At 37.1% G+C, this 16,077-nt stretch overlaps 1 protein-coding gene across 10 annotated transcripts; it reads right to left on the bottom strand.

Annotated features, from left to right (window-relative positions):
- Nucleotides 1-42: 42 nt before the first annotated feature.
- Nucleotides 43-14,741, bottom strand: LOC109048221 (myelin transcription factor 1-like). 10 transcript variants are annotated; one of them, XM_042750271.1, is made up of 23 exons: nt 14,606-14,741; nt 10,499-10,590; nt 9,998-10,052; nt 9,876-9,906; nt 9,713-9,775; nt 9,372-9,607; nt 8,240-9,196; nt 7,989-8,123; nt 7,186-7,279; nt 6,968-7,087; nt 6,650-6,864; nt 6,315-6,523; nt 5,996-6,220; nt 4,133-4,287; nt 3,919-3,981; nt 3,515-3,583; nt 3,101-3,163; nt 2,876-2,959; nt 2,519-2,740; nt 2,169-2,260; nt 1,970-2,073; nt 1,460-1,603; nt 43-1,355 (listed from the first exon to the last, which is right to left on the bottom strand). In XM_042750271.1, exons 1-23 carry the CDS (start codon nt 14,628-14,630, stop codon nt 1,212-1,214), a joined length of 3,597 nt encoding a protein of 1,198 aa, XP_042606205.1. In that variant the 5' UTR covers nt 14,631-14,741; the 3' UTR covers nt 43-1,211. The 10 variants fall into 10 exon arrangements, with proteins under 10 accessions (XP_042606205.1, XP_042606206.1, XP_042606207.1 ...); XM_042750272.1 differs by having other exon boundaries at nt 7,989-8,120; nt 8,240-9,199; XM_042750273.1 differs by having other exon boundaries at nt 7,186-7,276; nt 7,989-8,120; nt 8,240-9,199; nt 14,606-14,740.
- Between the last annotated feature and the right edge of the window lie 1,336 nt (nt 14,742-16,077).

Below are 16,077 nucleotides of genomic sequence, written 5' to 3' on the forward strand. Positions count from 1 at the left end.
CATAATAACTCAATAGAAGCCACCAGCATTAAATGCTCTCTGTTGTAGGTGATAGAATTCCCATTTATTTTATCAACAACATGGGCAAAGAATATCCATATGCAGCAACCACTAACACAGAGACATTTACAAAATAAATATGCAACAAGATCTCCATTCAATTTGTTCTTAAATACTAAATAAATAATAATAAATACATCATATATGTTCAACCCACTTCACTCTGGAGGGTGTCAAAATACTTTTATGGAAAACAGAACTCATTAAATAAAGAAGAATATTAAAAAACAATATAAAAATTGTTAGGTAGAAAATATTTGCACTTAAAAAAGATAAATAAATAGGAAGGTTTATAAAAACAATTTGCTGTCGATATTCTTAAAATATTGCCTTTCTCACAACGCAGAAGGCAACGTCTCTCCTCTTCATAACTGTTTAAAAGCTGTGTATAGAATTTTGCTTTGTGAAATAAATTAAGTCCATAAATACACACTGATTAATAAATAAATAAAGTAACCCTTAACATGAATAAATAATAAATTAAACTTACATTTCAAGGACACAATTTAAATAGCCACAATAATAATAATAATTATTACAATAATAACATGACGATGGAACTACAAACTATCCATGGAAGTGCAATATCTATGTTCTCAAATACAATAAATATTACTGAATGGAACAGGAGAACATTTACACCAATTATGAGACAACATTATCATACAGGGTTCAAATGTAGCAGTGCTGCATACTAATCATATTTTGTCAAGGGAGGTCATTAATTGTGAATTCATCTTCGGACGTTACACATAAAACACTCTGTTACACATACACACATAGACTCTCCTCCACAGACACACGACAGTCTCACAACTTATTGTTCACGGCAACCTCCATGCACTGAGGGAAGTAAAAAGGCAGATCAGTGTCGGTGAGAGTTGCTCTAGAAAACAGTAACAAATGGTTTGCTCCAAAAGATACCCCAAAACAAGAAAAGCCAGCTTGGTTTAAGAGGCAAAGGATCAAAATTGCTAAGCAGCATAGTTTGGAATTGGAATTTGGTCCTTTTCTCTGACTTCCACGGGTCTCGTGACGTTCCACATTTTCGGAGGGTGCCACATACAAAACCTGAATGTCCTTAAACAGTATTTTTATGTTGTTAGTCTGGTTATTTAACCCACAGTGTCTTGCAGCTGCTGCTCCTCTGCTCACACCTCAATGCCTTTGACGGCCTGGTTGATCGACTCGAGTAGGGCTCGGTTCTCTGGGTTCTGATAGCACTCCTTATCGGTGAACATGTGGGTCAGGGTGTCCACGCAGGCGTCAAAATTCTGCTCAGTAATTGGCTCTTGCTGTGGTAAACAACAGATTACAGTTTGTTAAAAGCAAGCTACATAAAAGTATAATGTACAATGCTTGCTGGGCGTAGTCAAAGGTAGACAGCAAGCGGACTGACCATCTGTGGTAGACGGATGTTGGCAAGGCTGCGGATAAGAGCCTTGCTCAGGCCTGACAGTTCCATGAACAGAGCCTCATTCTTCTCCTCTATGAGTTTATTCTCTTCCTCCATGCTCTTGAGGTTCTTCTCCATGGATGAGATCTATTGAGGGATAGAATTGCATGAATAAACAGCAGCTGTGAGGTCAAACTGTGTATTCTATCTTTGTGATGATAAAATACTGTCATTTGTAATATTGTGTTTAAGGTACTGTACATATCATTATCATTATATTTCTTATGGAAAGAAGTCACAAAAATTATTTTTTCAATTACGGGATTTTCAGTGATGATGTTTTAAATTGAAATAATATTTCACAATGTTACTGTTTTTTTGTATTTTTGATCAAATAAATGTAGCTTTGGTTACTTCTTTCAAAAACATTTTTTTTTTTAAATTTACAAACCTCAAACTTTTGAATAGTAGTGTATATATGCATTTACAAATATGCATTTAATAAAAGCAGACCTGTGTATGGAGGTTGGCCATGTCTGCTTCCATCTCAGAGTTCGACTCATTCAGTTCACTGATCTCTTTGTTCAGCTGTTTTATGTCTTCATCATTGTCAAGAACTGAGGGGATAGAAAAACAATGCATATGTTAATGAAGAGCACAAAATGAACATAATGGGGATAAAAGAAGAGAAGCAAATTATATTTGCTCTTACCATCACTTGCCCTGAATTTCTTGCTGATGTAATCATCTCCTGGGAACCTGGCTCTCTTCTTGTTAGCTGAAGCTCTAGGGCAACCTGATAGACTGTAGAAACATTATGATTAAGAGATGTATTGTCTTAGATTTGTTGTTTTTATTACACCATCCTTCGGTAACCCCAGAAAGCCATTTCTAATATTTCAAAACATATTACTTACATATGGCATTTTCAAGACAATTAGTTTTATTATATATCTAGCATATATAGCAATTTTAATTCACTCACAGCTTGCCATTTATCAGGACTATTTAATACCATAATACTAATATTTATCTGTAAATTTTACTATGTCCCGTCTGTACCTGCGATGAGTGAGAAAGCTGCCATTGGCATGTCCTGATCCATCACATCCTGGCGTAGGGCAGGTCGGGCCCTCAGCCTTGAAGGCCTTCCAGGAGAATGGTGTGCCATTTAACATGCCCTCCTTCTGCCGGCGTGCTGCCAGCGGGCACCCATAGGCACTGCGGTGGGTGGCATATTTCCCACTGATATGCCCCAGACTGTCACAACCTGGCACCGGGCACCTATAGAGAGGTAAGTGACGAACTGGCAGTCAGGTTAGGCATTCTCTAAATATACAGGCTGTGCGCAACAATTTTCGTACATTAAATGTTGAGATTGTTTTTTAAAAATAAAAATTAAAAATTAAAAAAACATACCTTAGGAGCTCAGAATCTTCCTTGTCATCCTTAGTCGGGGTGGTTTTGATTCCTCCCTTCTTGGCACGTGGACACCCAGACAGACTGCAATAGAGAAAATGTGAATGTTATTATTTTTTTTACATCCGCCATCTAATTTTGACTTGTTGCAAAGCTTGACCCTGAATCCAAAAAGTGCATCTTGAAAGTAGGTACAGTAAATGTAATATCTTTTAATTAACATACCTTCTATGGGAAGCATAGTTTCCAGTGATGTGTCCTGATCCATCACAACCTGGGGTAGGGCATCTGGAGGTCACAAAGAGAAAGACAGGTTAGTGTGAACATAGCATTGCTTTAGAAAGATACATTTCAAGTATCCCACATAAAATCATACTGGAAATCTAAATAAACATTTGGGCTTCAGCCTGGATGCTTAATGTGTCTCAGCTGGTTTGATGCATCTCTAGGATACAGTCCAAGAAATTTATATTTTTGGCCACTGAAAATATAAAGTGATTAGTGGTTCAAGAATATAAGAATAGCCAGCAAAAGGGACAGTAAACAGTGTTTTGCTGTAACAGCAGTATTATATAGAGTCAAGTAGAAGCAGTAATCGGTAAAGGATTCATTAGAGGAAAAAATAGAGCACAGACATACTTGAGTTCAGCAGTGTGGGCAGCCATGAGGGTCCGAAGACTTTTATCAGCAAGGGGACAACCAGAGAGACTGAAGAACAGTAGAAACACACCAGGAAGAAAGAATAGAGGGAGGAAGATTTCATTGAAGATGGAAGAGATATATATTTTGTAGTATGTCACTGATTCGTCATTTCTATGTATGTATTTTAGCAAATATATACATACAAAGAGACATGAGTAAATGAGTTACCCAAATGCATTAAAGAGACATACAGCATTTGTCTGCAGTCAATATACAGGTTTATGTTATAGAGAGCTGAAGCTGTTAGGGTTCAACAGAGAGGAAAACAGATAAAGAAAAAAAAGAAAACACAAGTAGGGCTTGTGTTCAGAGCTGAAATACTGTGTCAGCTTCTGGCATACCTGCGGTGTGATGCATAGTTCCCAGTTATATGTCCACTGCCATCACAACCTGGGGTGGGACATCTGGAGGGAGGTAAAGAGAGTATTAAATCCCTGTGGAATCATTCAGGTAATTTATTAACCTTTGCAAGACACTAAAATTACAGACTTCTTTTATTGGCTTAGCAGATGTGTTTTGTGTTTAAATAAGGCTGTTGTTGCAGCAGACACTTACAGCAAGACCTCTTTCTTGCTGTCCTTGGGCTGGAATTTGACTTTGAAGCTGGAGGTTGTGACATCACCAGGGTACTTTCTGTCCTCCATGCTCTCCTGAGTGGCATCATCATCGTCTCCATCAGAGGAAGCGTATGAGTGTGTGGTGTATTCAACCTGGACACAACAGACAAACAACAGTCAAACAGGTGCAAAACTGTGACAGTTTAATTCATAGAATGAAGGTTTTTATTCATTAACCATGATTTAACCATGAAGTGAGACTATATTAATATATCTCAGATTGATATACATTTTTGAAAGTTTAATTGATATTTTGAGGGTTTTTATTTATAATCCATACAGAAAAGTATTGTAAACCCCAAAACATATTTTTTTGTTTAATTCACAGTGGAATTTTGTAAACTATTAAACATAATATTTTGTTATATTTACAATAACAATATGTGATTGTAATCAAAATTATTTGTTAAAATTACAAATTATTGGTATCAAAAACAGAGAAATACTGTAATACTCATAACAAAACAATTTTGTTAATTTGACATGCAAATATTGTAAAAACTAAAGTTTTAGTCTGTTGTTTTTAAAAATACAAATAAAGTATGTATGTCACTTTACAAGTTTATGCTGTAGACTAATTTTAGCATGATTGATGAAACAATGCAAATTGAGGTAATACATTTTTTTCCACAAAAAAAATAAAAATAATTGTGAACCTGAGAGGTTGCCCATCTATATATATAAAAATATGGCTACAATTATAAGAATATTGTGTTTTATAATTTAGGCTATGTGTTTGTAGCATATTGTACACTGTAAAAAATAAGTGTCATTTTAACTGTACAATTTTGTAAAAACGCTACAAAAAAAAAAAGTGTTAATAGGTTAACAGTAAGTTCCTGTACTATATACAGGGAAAAAACTGTAAAAGATCTAACCAGACATTTCATGTAATTTTACAGTAAAATGCTGTTAATTTTACAGTTTTTTTTTTAGAAATAAAAAAAGAACAAATCAATGTATAATTTACAGTCAAAAACTGTAAACTGATATTCCCAGAATTCCCTGTGTGACGCTCCACATTTGAAAAGTATTTTGTTTAAATAATCATGTTTTTTAATAGTGTTTTGTTATCAGTTGTACATTTGGGCTTTATGTTACATCTTCTGCTGTTTAATGAAAGTTTATTGAATTGTTTAAGTATCGTGTGTCACCATGATGGTGTTTTGTGTTTGCATGAATGACTTTGTGCACCTTCTAAATATTAATATAAACTTCTGCTTGTGGCGAAGCTACTTGTGATGAACTTCGATTCTTCATGTGGCTTTCTCTTTTACCACCTGCATTATTATGGTGGTTGTCAGTATGTTAAAGGTACAAAACAGATTTTAATAGCAGTGTGCGTTGTTGAATTTACTGGTTTACATTCAAATTTTCTTGTTTGTAAATAACAGTTTTATACTGTAAAATTTACAGTTTTTGGCCGTAATTGTGTTTACAGTTTTTTCTGTATTTTTTACAAAAGTATTCTGGCAACCACAGCTGCCAAAATTATTTTGTAAAAACTACAGACTTTTTTTTTTACAGTGTACTGTAAAATTTACAGTTTTTGGCCGTAATTGTGTTTACAGTTTTTCTGTATTTTTTACAAAAGTATTCTGGCAACCACAGCTGCCAAAATTATTTTGTAAAAACTACAGACTTTTTTTTTACAGTGTACTGTAAAATTTACAGTTTTTGGCCGTAATTGTGTTTACAGTAATTTTTTTTCTGTATTTTTTACAAAAGTATTCTGGCAACCACAGCTGCCAAAATTATTTTGTAAAAACTACAGACTTTTTTTTTTACAGTGGATTGATACCTCCTCTGGCTCCTCCTCTTTCTGTTGGTTTGACTTGGTGTAGTCCAGAGGCCCCTCCCACTCCTCTTGTTTGTTAGTGTGGCTGGAGTGGGGTGAGGTGATGCCATGGTGTTGAGAAGATGATGACGAGGATGAAGATGGGTCTGGTGACCTGACTCCTTCCCTCTTAGGTTTCTTCATGCTGAGGTCCAGTGTGCCATTCTCATCCACCTCAATGTCCATGTCCTAGATTGTAGAAGACATTAATTAGAATCTAGCGTATATATAACGTGGATGTTATGGAACTCCACTTTCCAGATATAGACAGAGAGGAACTCACTTTGCTGGCCTGATCTGGCTGTGTGGTGCTGAGGTTTTCAGGCCTCTCCCAGCAGCGGGTGGACAGGTTGAGAATGGCAGTGGCAGCCATGTGTGCGGCTTCGGCATCATGGGTATAATCATACCCACTTGAGGTGGAAGAGGAGCTGCTTTTGGTGTAGCCTCCTGACAGGCTGTGGCTGGGGGACAAGGCTTTGGGGAATGGTTTGGCTGTTCATTATAATAGTAATAATAATAATAATAATATATGTTTCAGTATGCTATCAATAATTCATTATCTAGTAATATCTGTTGTATTTGTATCTGTTATTTTAAAGGGAATTAGGGGGTGCTTACATTTGAAGGCTTTAGGTGAGGTTTCGCTGGTGGGCATCTTGGGTGCAAGCAAGCGCTTGCCGAACACCTGTACATCAAAGGTTGCATAGTCGAAAGACACCTTAGAATACTTCTCCAGCTCCTTAGCCAGGTTGGCACGAGGAGTGGCTGGCATGGCATTGGGCCTGTAGCTACCGTACTGAGGGATGTCTAGCTGTTTCACAAAACACATCGGCCTGTAGAGGAAAGAGTGTTTAGTCACAATGTTTCCCTATCAGGTTCTTTTGCCTGTTAAAGATCTAGCTGGGATGTTGAGAAGAGGACTTGAGAGGACCTCACCTGAGAACTCTGTCAGAGTTTGAGCCTCCACTGGCAGGATCACTGACAGAAGTCTGCGGCTGTGACTGCTTTTCATTGCTTTTCTGTTTCCCTGCAGCAGCAACAGGACAGCCAGAGAGACTAAAAGTGTACAAAGTAAGAAAACACATGGTTTTAGGGAAACCTGATGTGAACAGAAATTGAAGCCTGGAAAGTTTACAATAGTTATGGAGCAGTACCTGCGATGTGTGTTGCGGTTGCTGTTCACATGTCCCTGTCCAGTGCATCCAGGTGTTGGACACTTAAGTACGTTCTCGTGCATTGCCAAGACTAGTGCCGAAAAATAAGTACGTTCTCGTGCATTGCCAAGACTAGTGCCGAAAAAACACATTAGCTTACTACCGTTCAAATGTTATTTTTTTTAAAGAAATTAATACTTATATTCAGCAATGATGCATTAAAATGACCAAAAGTGACAGTAAAGACATATTTATAATATATATATATATATATATATATATATAAACTTTTTAAATAAATGTTCTTTCTATTATTCAAAGAATCTTGAAAAAAAAATCATGGTTTACACAAAAATATTAAGTAGCACAAGCTCTCTTTAACATTGATAAAATATATATACATATATATATATAAAAAATGTTTCTTAAGCACCAGATCAGCATGTTGGCATGATTTTTGAAGGATCATGTGACACTAAAGACTGCTGAAAATTCAGCTTTGCCATCACAGGAATAAATTATATTATATATATATAAAATAGAAAACATTTATTTTAAATTGTGATTAAATGTGTTTTTACTGTATATTTAATCAAATAAATGCAGCAAAATACTTTTTTTAAAGTCGGTAATATACATATATTAAAAATGTATATAAAATATGTACACATTTTATCATGTTTATACAATTTTTACAAATAAATGTATATAAATGTAAATGTGTTTTAAATTTGTATTAATATATATTATGTGTGTGTGTGTGTGTATCACATATTATAATAATAGTGCAACACAATGCTTACTCTCTGGAGGGATTCTGTCCTTGTGTGGGCACCCAGAAAGGCTGCGGTGGTGTGGGTATAATCCAGTCACATGACCTGTCCCATCACATCCTGGAGTAGGGCACTTTACTTCCTTCTTCTCCGATCTAGAACCTTCTGTGCCCAAGAGTGAGGAGGCAAAAGCAAATTAAACTCCCACACACTGTACCTGCATGATAATTTTATCTAAATTTAATTGGGGTCATAAGAGGTAGGCAGCAATTTCCTGTCACCTTTGCCATAGAATGCTCTGCGAGCTGTGATGTCCATGGTCTTATTCATCCTCTCCTCTGAGCTGTGGTAGTGCTGCTGCTCAGGAGAGCAGCTCTCTTCAGAACTGCGGCCAGTTTGTTTGGCTTTCAGTGCAATGGCCTGTTCCAGAAGTCCCAAGTTCCCCCGTGTCATGTCGTACGTCTCTGAGTCATCTGTGACATCTGATCTCTGTGACATGCTGTCCAACTCGTCATCATCCGCTTCATCAGCCTCCTCTTCTTCTCCGTCATCTTCTTCTTCCTCTAGTCCCTCTTCCTCTCCCTCTGAACCCAGCTCGATGACTACAGTGGGTGAGTCTTTATCTGAAGCATCATCTCTTTCTTCTTCATCCTCCTCCTCCTCATCTTCTCCAAGAGGGTGGTTTAGATTGATGTCGCTGTGTGTCATCATATCTAATTCCTGATCTGAAGCAGTGGGGACAGGGGCAATTAGGGAGGAAGGCTCTACCTGGGATTGGATCTCCTCATCCTCTTCCTCATCATCATCATCATCTTCACTGTCCTTCTCTGTCTCCCCAGTGTCTTTGGTCTGGATTTTGCCAAAGTCTCCACTGAAGTACTGGTGGTCTGAGTTGTTCTTCTGGCTCAAACATTGTGTCTCCTCTTCCCCCTCCTCTTCTTCCTCCTCCTCCTCCTCTTCTTCTTCAACAGTTGTCAAAGGCTCGTCTGTCTCTTTCAGCTGCTGGGTCACTCGCTCTTCTTCTGTAATCTCTTCTTCTTCCTCCTCTACCTCTTCCTCTCGAGCCTGAATTTCTTCGGTGACCTGTAGCCCCTCCTCTGCCTCAGCATCCATGGTGATTTGTTGGATAGACGTAGCCTCGATATTGGCTTCTTCCTTCTCAATTTCGCTCTCTGGCACTAAACTTGATGTTTCTCTGAAAGGTGTCTTTTTCTCTTCTGAATCCACTTGTGATATTTCTTCTAAGGGAATGCCAAAAAAGGCCATCATTAACTAAATGATTTTTTGATGTTTCTTGACAAGTTTGGGTGATATAATAAAGCATATATACATAAAGACCATAGTATGTGAACTGCATGGTACATAACTTTAAAAATAATACACTTCTTTGTAGTTAATAGGTTATTAACCCACCTATCATTGCTTCTGATGTAGGTGTTTTTTCTTTTGCTTCCATCTCTTTATCAGTAGTGTCTTCTTCAGATTCCACTCCCTCATCTTTTGTTTCTGTTTCACTGTTTGTGTCACTCTCTGCATTAAACCCTTCATCCATGGCCAGCTTTAGGGGGTTGGACTTCTTTTGGGGGGCTGGCTGATTCTCCTCTGCCTCCTGGAGTTTTCTTTTCTTAGCTAATGGGCAGCCCAATGCACTGGAACAGATGAAAAGGTTTGACAAAAAAACTCAGTTGCTCACTTTTTCTTTTTTCTTTTTTTATATTGCCATATCTATAAGAGACTAAATTCTTACTACCTACCTTCTGTGTCGTGCATACTTTCCACTGACATGGCCTAAGCCGTCACATCCTGGTGTAGGGCAGCTGTAAAACAGGGGTTTTTATTAGCTATATACATTAACCTACTAAACTCTGGTCTTTAAAAACATGATGAGTAGCACTACAAAAGCATAAAAGCTCTCACCTATACTCTTGTCCAACAAGCTCAAGAGGAACTGATATAAGGAGTGAGATAAAAGCTCTGTCAGTCATTAAATTCACTGAAATGGACAAAACATATTTTTCAAGTTTTTAAGAGGCTCTCACCTCTGATTCCTTTTGAGCGTGTCCTTGTCCACTTCTCATCTGCATCTTGGCTCATCTGGAACACAAACACATGAGTGGTTATGAGATTATAATAAAATTTTATTAAAGTCTTAAGATATTTACACTATCCGTTTCTCTAATGTGTTTCTAAAATCATACAATATCACTGTTCCCTGGCTTTTATAGACTATGATTTTTGTCTTAAGATCTGAGCAGGTCTAATTTTACAGACACCAGAGTAGCCCCCAATCCTCTTAAATGCTTGTAAAGAGCTCTATCAATAATTCACATCCAATAAGTTGCACATCCCTCCCAATCCTTAGTGGAAGTGAAGTGAAATATAAGAAAGAAACTAGGCCCTCCCAGGCTTATAAAGATATCAGAGCTTCAGAAAGGGAAATGTACTTTTAGCTTCTTTGGTTTTGTGGTATAGTATAAGACAAGAGATAATCAATGAAAATGAAGCTACTGTGACATACATAAACACACATAATGTCTCACTTTTAGTCTCCTACTCCTCTTGTTCTCACAGCTGCTGACTCTGTCCCCTCGTGTCCACCTCTGGCTCAGCAGCTGCCCTCTGAACTCATTCTCTGTTGGACAGAAAGAATAAGACAACAATTTCAGTCTGACATGTCCAAATATTTAAAGGTGCATTAGAAGGTGCCTCTAAGATCAGAAAGTAAGCTAATCTATGCCAGTAATGCTGATTCATATGCAACTATTGTGATGTCATTTTCCACAGGATGACTATAAAAGATAAAAAAAAACCGTAATCCAGAAGCAAACATTAAAAAGCCCCCAGAGGACCCATGCACTTTGGTCACTGAATGGGCTTCCAGCAGTCCATCATGGTCTGCGTGCCTTCATGGCTCTGGTGTTGATTATTCTTCCTGGGTGACGAGAGATCTGGCCGTGACCCAGCTGTTTTTTATCAGGGCGTCATTACATGTGGTCTGATTACGTTTTAAGCAGCACCTGGTGCTCAGTCAAATCACACACGTACCAGGGGAGGGAATTCCCTTGAGAACTGCAACAATTGCGGCACTTGCCACATATTATACAATATGCAATGCAAACCTTTCTTAGAAGTCAGTGACCCGTGTCTGTTTGCATGGAAACAAATTAATCTGATTTCTTTGCATTTGCTGAAAACTTTCTATAAAAGTAAGTTGAATACAAAAGGGAGGAACATAATATCTTTGAAAATAATGTATCCTATTTTCCAACACATTAGGAGTCAAGTAATATAAATACACATAAATTCTTCAAAATATTCCTTTCAAAGACACCTCCAAAGACAATGGCATGTAAAAGATAAGGAACATTTGCATGCTGCTACATGTTATTTCTAGATGAAAATGGTGAGTAGATGACAGATTTTTTTTTTATACCAGTCACTTGACCTAAATAGTTTCAGTCATCCCTTTAAAGGGACAAAATAGTGCCCATTCTCTTAAATTACTGTATCTCCCAGCATACAAAAAACAGTTTGACTCTTATATAGTAGGCCTATGCATGAAATGGTTCAATGGGAGTACATGTTAGCCCCAAAATGCTATTACGTTTTAATATAGACTAATATTAGTATTTATTTTGTCGCATCAGGCCCTTAACTTCAAAAAAGGACCATGATGCTGCTGCGCATAACCTCTTCTAGCACACCACGCCTTTCAATTATTATCAGCCAAACCCTCCGCCTTTAAAACACTGTCACTTTCCTGGAGGATAAACAATATCTAGCAGAATATGTTTACAAGACCTGCGACTGTATTATTAGAGCAATAACGTTAGAGCCCAACCTACAGAGGTCCTAAAACAAGAATAAGCGATGAATAAAAAGCAATTAAAATGTAAAACAGAAAGAAAGTCGATCATCTAATAAATGAATGGTGTATTATGTAGGCCTAGCCTGAAGTAAACAGATGGTTCGTGTAGATAACGCACGCACACAAGACGATATAACATATGCTGCTTTTGCGTTGCTTAAGGGTTACTGTTTGTCCGCTCCCATAAAATGCATTGTATTTGTACATGTATCTCTGACTTAGTGTGAATAGACAAACTTCCAATTAATAATCCTTTTGGCTTTAAACTTCCACATTTCCAATTCGTCTATAGATATTGTTTTAAAACAAGCTCAACGCTAAAAATGTAATATGAGAGGCTGGATATTGTGTTATAGCTAGATGCGATAGAGGCCCTTTTAAGTTCTTGGGTTTCTTGAAAATAGAGCAGCGATGTAACTGCAAATACAATTATCCAAAAACCATTCTAGAATCGTTCTTTTTAAACAACGTAATTGTGGCGTATAGTACGCAAGCGAAAATAAGACAAAATGTGCAAGGAATTCAAACACGGTGGAATGGCACTTCTTCTTTAAGAGATTACAAGTCCGGCATCCATTTGGCTTCAATAGTAACGTAAATCCAAACCAGCAAACCTTTCCAAACATTGAATTTTTATCCACAACAGCATCTGAATTAGTAAATTTAAAAAAATACCACAAGCAAACGACGTTTTTTTTCAAGGAGATGCCAGCGGCCTCTTGCTCTTTGTAGGCTCTGTGTGTTAACTTCAGTGTTGTACACCTCCCCTTCAGAATGAGTCTCGTGCCGCTACCGTTAAAAACCTTTAATAATTCGCTCAGGACCGGTCCAAAACCTCCTCATGTTTGTAAGCAAGACGCATATATCCATTAATCGACATGTAATGTGAGCGCAAATGCTGCCAAAATCATCTCTCCACACGCTTTGTCGAACGATTCTGACTTACCTTTCGCTCACAGGCCCATTGTCCACCCCTCCTCTACCCTGCGCCGTGACATCATCATCATAGTAAACCAACACAAGATGGAGAGAGGGCCGCTACTGACCCCCACCCACCCGATATAAAATACTCACACAAAAGTTTGACATTTAACTTACAATCTAAACGAATTAATTTGGTTATTTTGGAAAATATCTCTACGTTTAGAAGCAGGAGCTCCCCTGAAAGTTCAGCACCCAGAACAGCGCTGTTTCAGTACCATGGACAAGAGTGCTTTCCGTGGCAGGTGTCTAGTAAGAAAACGCTGTTTTCAATGAGTATATAGCAGTTTAACGATGAATACAATGACTATTACGTTTTTTTAAAAAAAGAGAGTAGTTTAAACATCAAATACAAGCATTTGTTTTATTTTTAAAAGACTATTGTCCGATTGCCATACACGATACTATTCGGTATTGACAAGAAAAATAATAATTTCTGTAACTGGAAAAACAATTTTTTAATATGGATCTATTTTTTTTTTTCTTGCTTAGTGACACATTTGCCTTGTTTCAAAAGCGCTGAAATTCTTCTAGAAACCTAACAACATGACCTAATTTTGTGGAAAATTATCGAATTAACTTCATCTGTCTAAGTAATCGGATAAATTACTATGATTTCTTCCTAGGTTGCCAGACTGTAAAATGTTGAATAAAAGTGAAGCTTATGTTTATTTTATGATGTCAAAGTGATTTTAACTGTTTAAAAAAAAAAAAAAAAAAAAAAAAAAATTTTCTACTTGAGTAATGAACATCAAAAAATAAGTTAATTTCACTTTTCGAAAATAAACTGTTAAAAAATAAAACAAAACAAAACAAAACATGTTGTTAATATTATTACTGAAATCATTTTACAGTGCAGTAAACCAACCAAACATAGCGCAGTGGCAAAGTTCGATTACTGGTAAAATATCAAAATCAATCTATAAATAATAATATATTACAATAAGTTATTATAGGTTACTTGTAGTGGAAAGAGATGTAACTTAAAACGGAAAATGCATTTTCTCTATAATAAAGGGGTAGTGGAACTCTTTACTAAACTTCAAAAAAGTTTTCTTATCATATATGAAGCTTGCAAAAGCCATTGAGGGTTTTGCATATTTAATGACACCGAAGTTCTTCGGTTACCAGCTGGAACTTTGCTCACCCCCTGATCCTAAAGTTTCGTATACAGATGGATAGCCCAGCATACAATTAAAGCCACAGCCTGTTCCCACTGGCCAGACACTACTGTGTATAAATATTACATAGGATGCCAGCTGAGCGACAACACAAGGAATCCCCCACAGCCAGATGGACTGATCTGAACACAAAAGTTTTAATACGCCAGAAGTCCGACGGCCTCTGAGTTTGTAGCACAACTCCCTCTGGGAGACAAAAGTTGCCTTTGTTTAAAAACTGGACAGGGATTTCGATTCGCAACTTTTAAAAGATGCAACAAATCAGGGACCTGGGTCACTACTATGCGTTCGGCAATAAAATTAGTTATTAAAACGTAATCCAAGTCTATTTAGTCAACATTTTATATTAATACTTAAAATGAAAGTAAACAAAGAAAGAAACAACAACGGTGTCTGTTGGTATAGGCTGTAGGTTTATAATCAGTATAATCAGTCCGTATAATTATATCACTCGTGTTAAATTACAATAATAAACGTGTTGTGAGTTATTGTTAACAAAAAGTTAACCAAACCCAAAAACACCGGCTATCAACAAAACCACGGCGCACCAGACTAAATCTAAGTTTGACGCGAGCAAAAGACTGAAGTAAGATAAAAGTAAGAAGTCCAGCACTCACCGAGAAAAGTTTTACACAACTTCATCTTTGCGGTGATTTCTTCGCCTATGACACCGCAAAACTACTCAACTTCATTACAGAGAAAGTTTCTTTAAAGAAAACTTACAGACAGAGGTGGGCGGTCTTATTTACTAGAAGCTTGTTTCCGCCAATCAGCGGCGGCGGGGTAGTTTTTGTTCATCTCTAGAAGCCAATGAGGGCGCGCCTCACTGCCTGTCCCCCACACAATGACCTCTAAAAATGAAAACAAAAGCTTGTCTTGTACGCCTCGAGACATATGTCAGGACTTTAAAGTCTCTCTGTAAAACTTTTAACTGAGTGATTAAAAAAAAAAAAAAAAAAAATGGCATTACCTCAAAAAATACATATTTTAAACACTTTTACACAAGGTAAGAGAGCACACCCTGAAACTATTGTTCCTTGTTTAGAGAAATTTTCTAGAAAGACAAAAGAGACAAAGAGTTAAGATAATTTTTGGCTCATTGTTTGCCACTACTTTTATGCTGTGTGTCTGAAACTGGTCGGCTATGACATTTATAGTATTTTAGACATCCAAATACAAAGTTTATGTGGATGTTCAAATTAAACATTAGTAACATGATCCTAAATTATAAAGCAGACAGGAAATTTTATATTATATTGTTTATATTACATTTCATCCCTGTGATTTCGGTTTGGTTTAACTGATGTTCACCCCAATAATAACAACAACACACACACACACACACACACACACACACACACACACACACACACACGTGTTTAAATATATATATAATAGGCAGGGCCTTTCAGGTCACTTTACAAAGGAAAAAGGGAAACTAATTTTAAAATAAAAACATATATTTAAAAACTTTTCTTATAATTAAAAAAAAATTTAGAAATTTTCTTTTAGAAAGACTTTTAGTCTCTATAAACTCTATAAATCAGTTAATCAATCAATCAATCAATGAAAACTCATGCCCTCAGATCAGGCCTTCTCATTTTTTCCCAAACTCAATCTGTGCACTCTTGTGTACCTATCTTCCCTTTCTTCTCCCCCACCATTTCCCCTGTTAGGCCAGTGAGAAGGCATATGCATGTGCTTGCTTGCTGCTGGAGCCCATGTAGGCCTCTTTACATGATCTGAATTCTTACCCCCCATGACAGATGGGCCTGCTGATAATGATGCTGAGAACCCCAACCCCCCCCCCCCAAACACTTCCAACTTGCTGTTGCCATGGTGAGTAAGGAGGGGGACCATGGGACGTGCAGAGGGGACCTGGGGTGCTTATTAAGGCATTTGCACTTAGTGGACACCAGGCTTGTAGAAAGTGTGAAAAGCTTTTAGAGGTTTATTTGAAAGGACTCATATGAACATATGAGCACCTGGAGTCTGTCAGCAGTGGCTTTTATGTGTTTAACTGCAGATCGTCTCATGTTAGTGAATATTGATGATAAAGGAGTTTATTGTGTCTGTTTTGGTTCTGTTT

The sequence above is a fragment of the Cyprinus carpio genome, chromosome B23, assembly GCF_018340385.1.
Source record: "Cyprinus carpio isolate SPL01 chromosome B23, ASM1834038v1, whole genome shotgun sequence".
In the NCBI taxonomy this organism is placed as follows: Eukaryota; Metazoa; Chordata; class Actinopteri; order Cypriniformes; family Cyprinidae; genus Cyprinus; species Cyprinus carpio.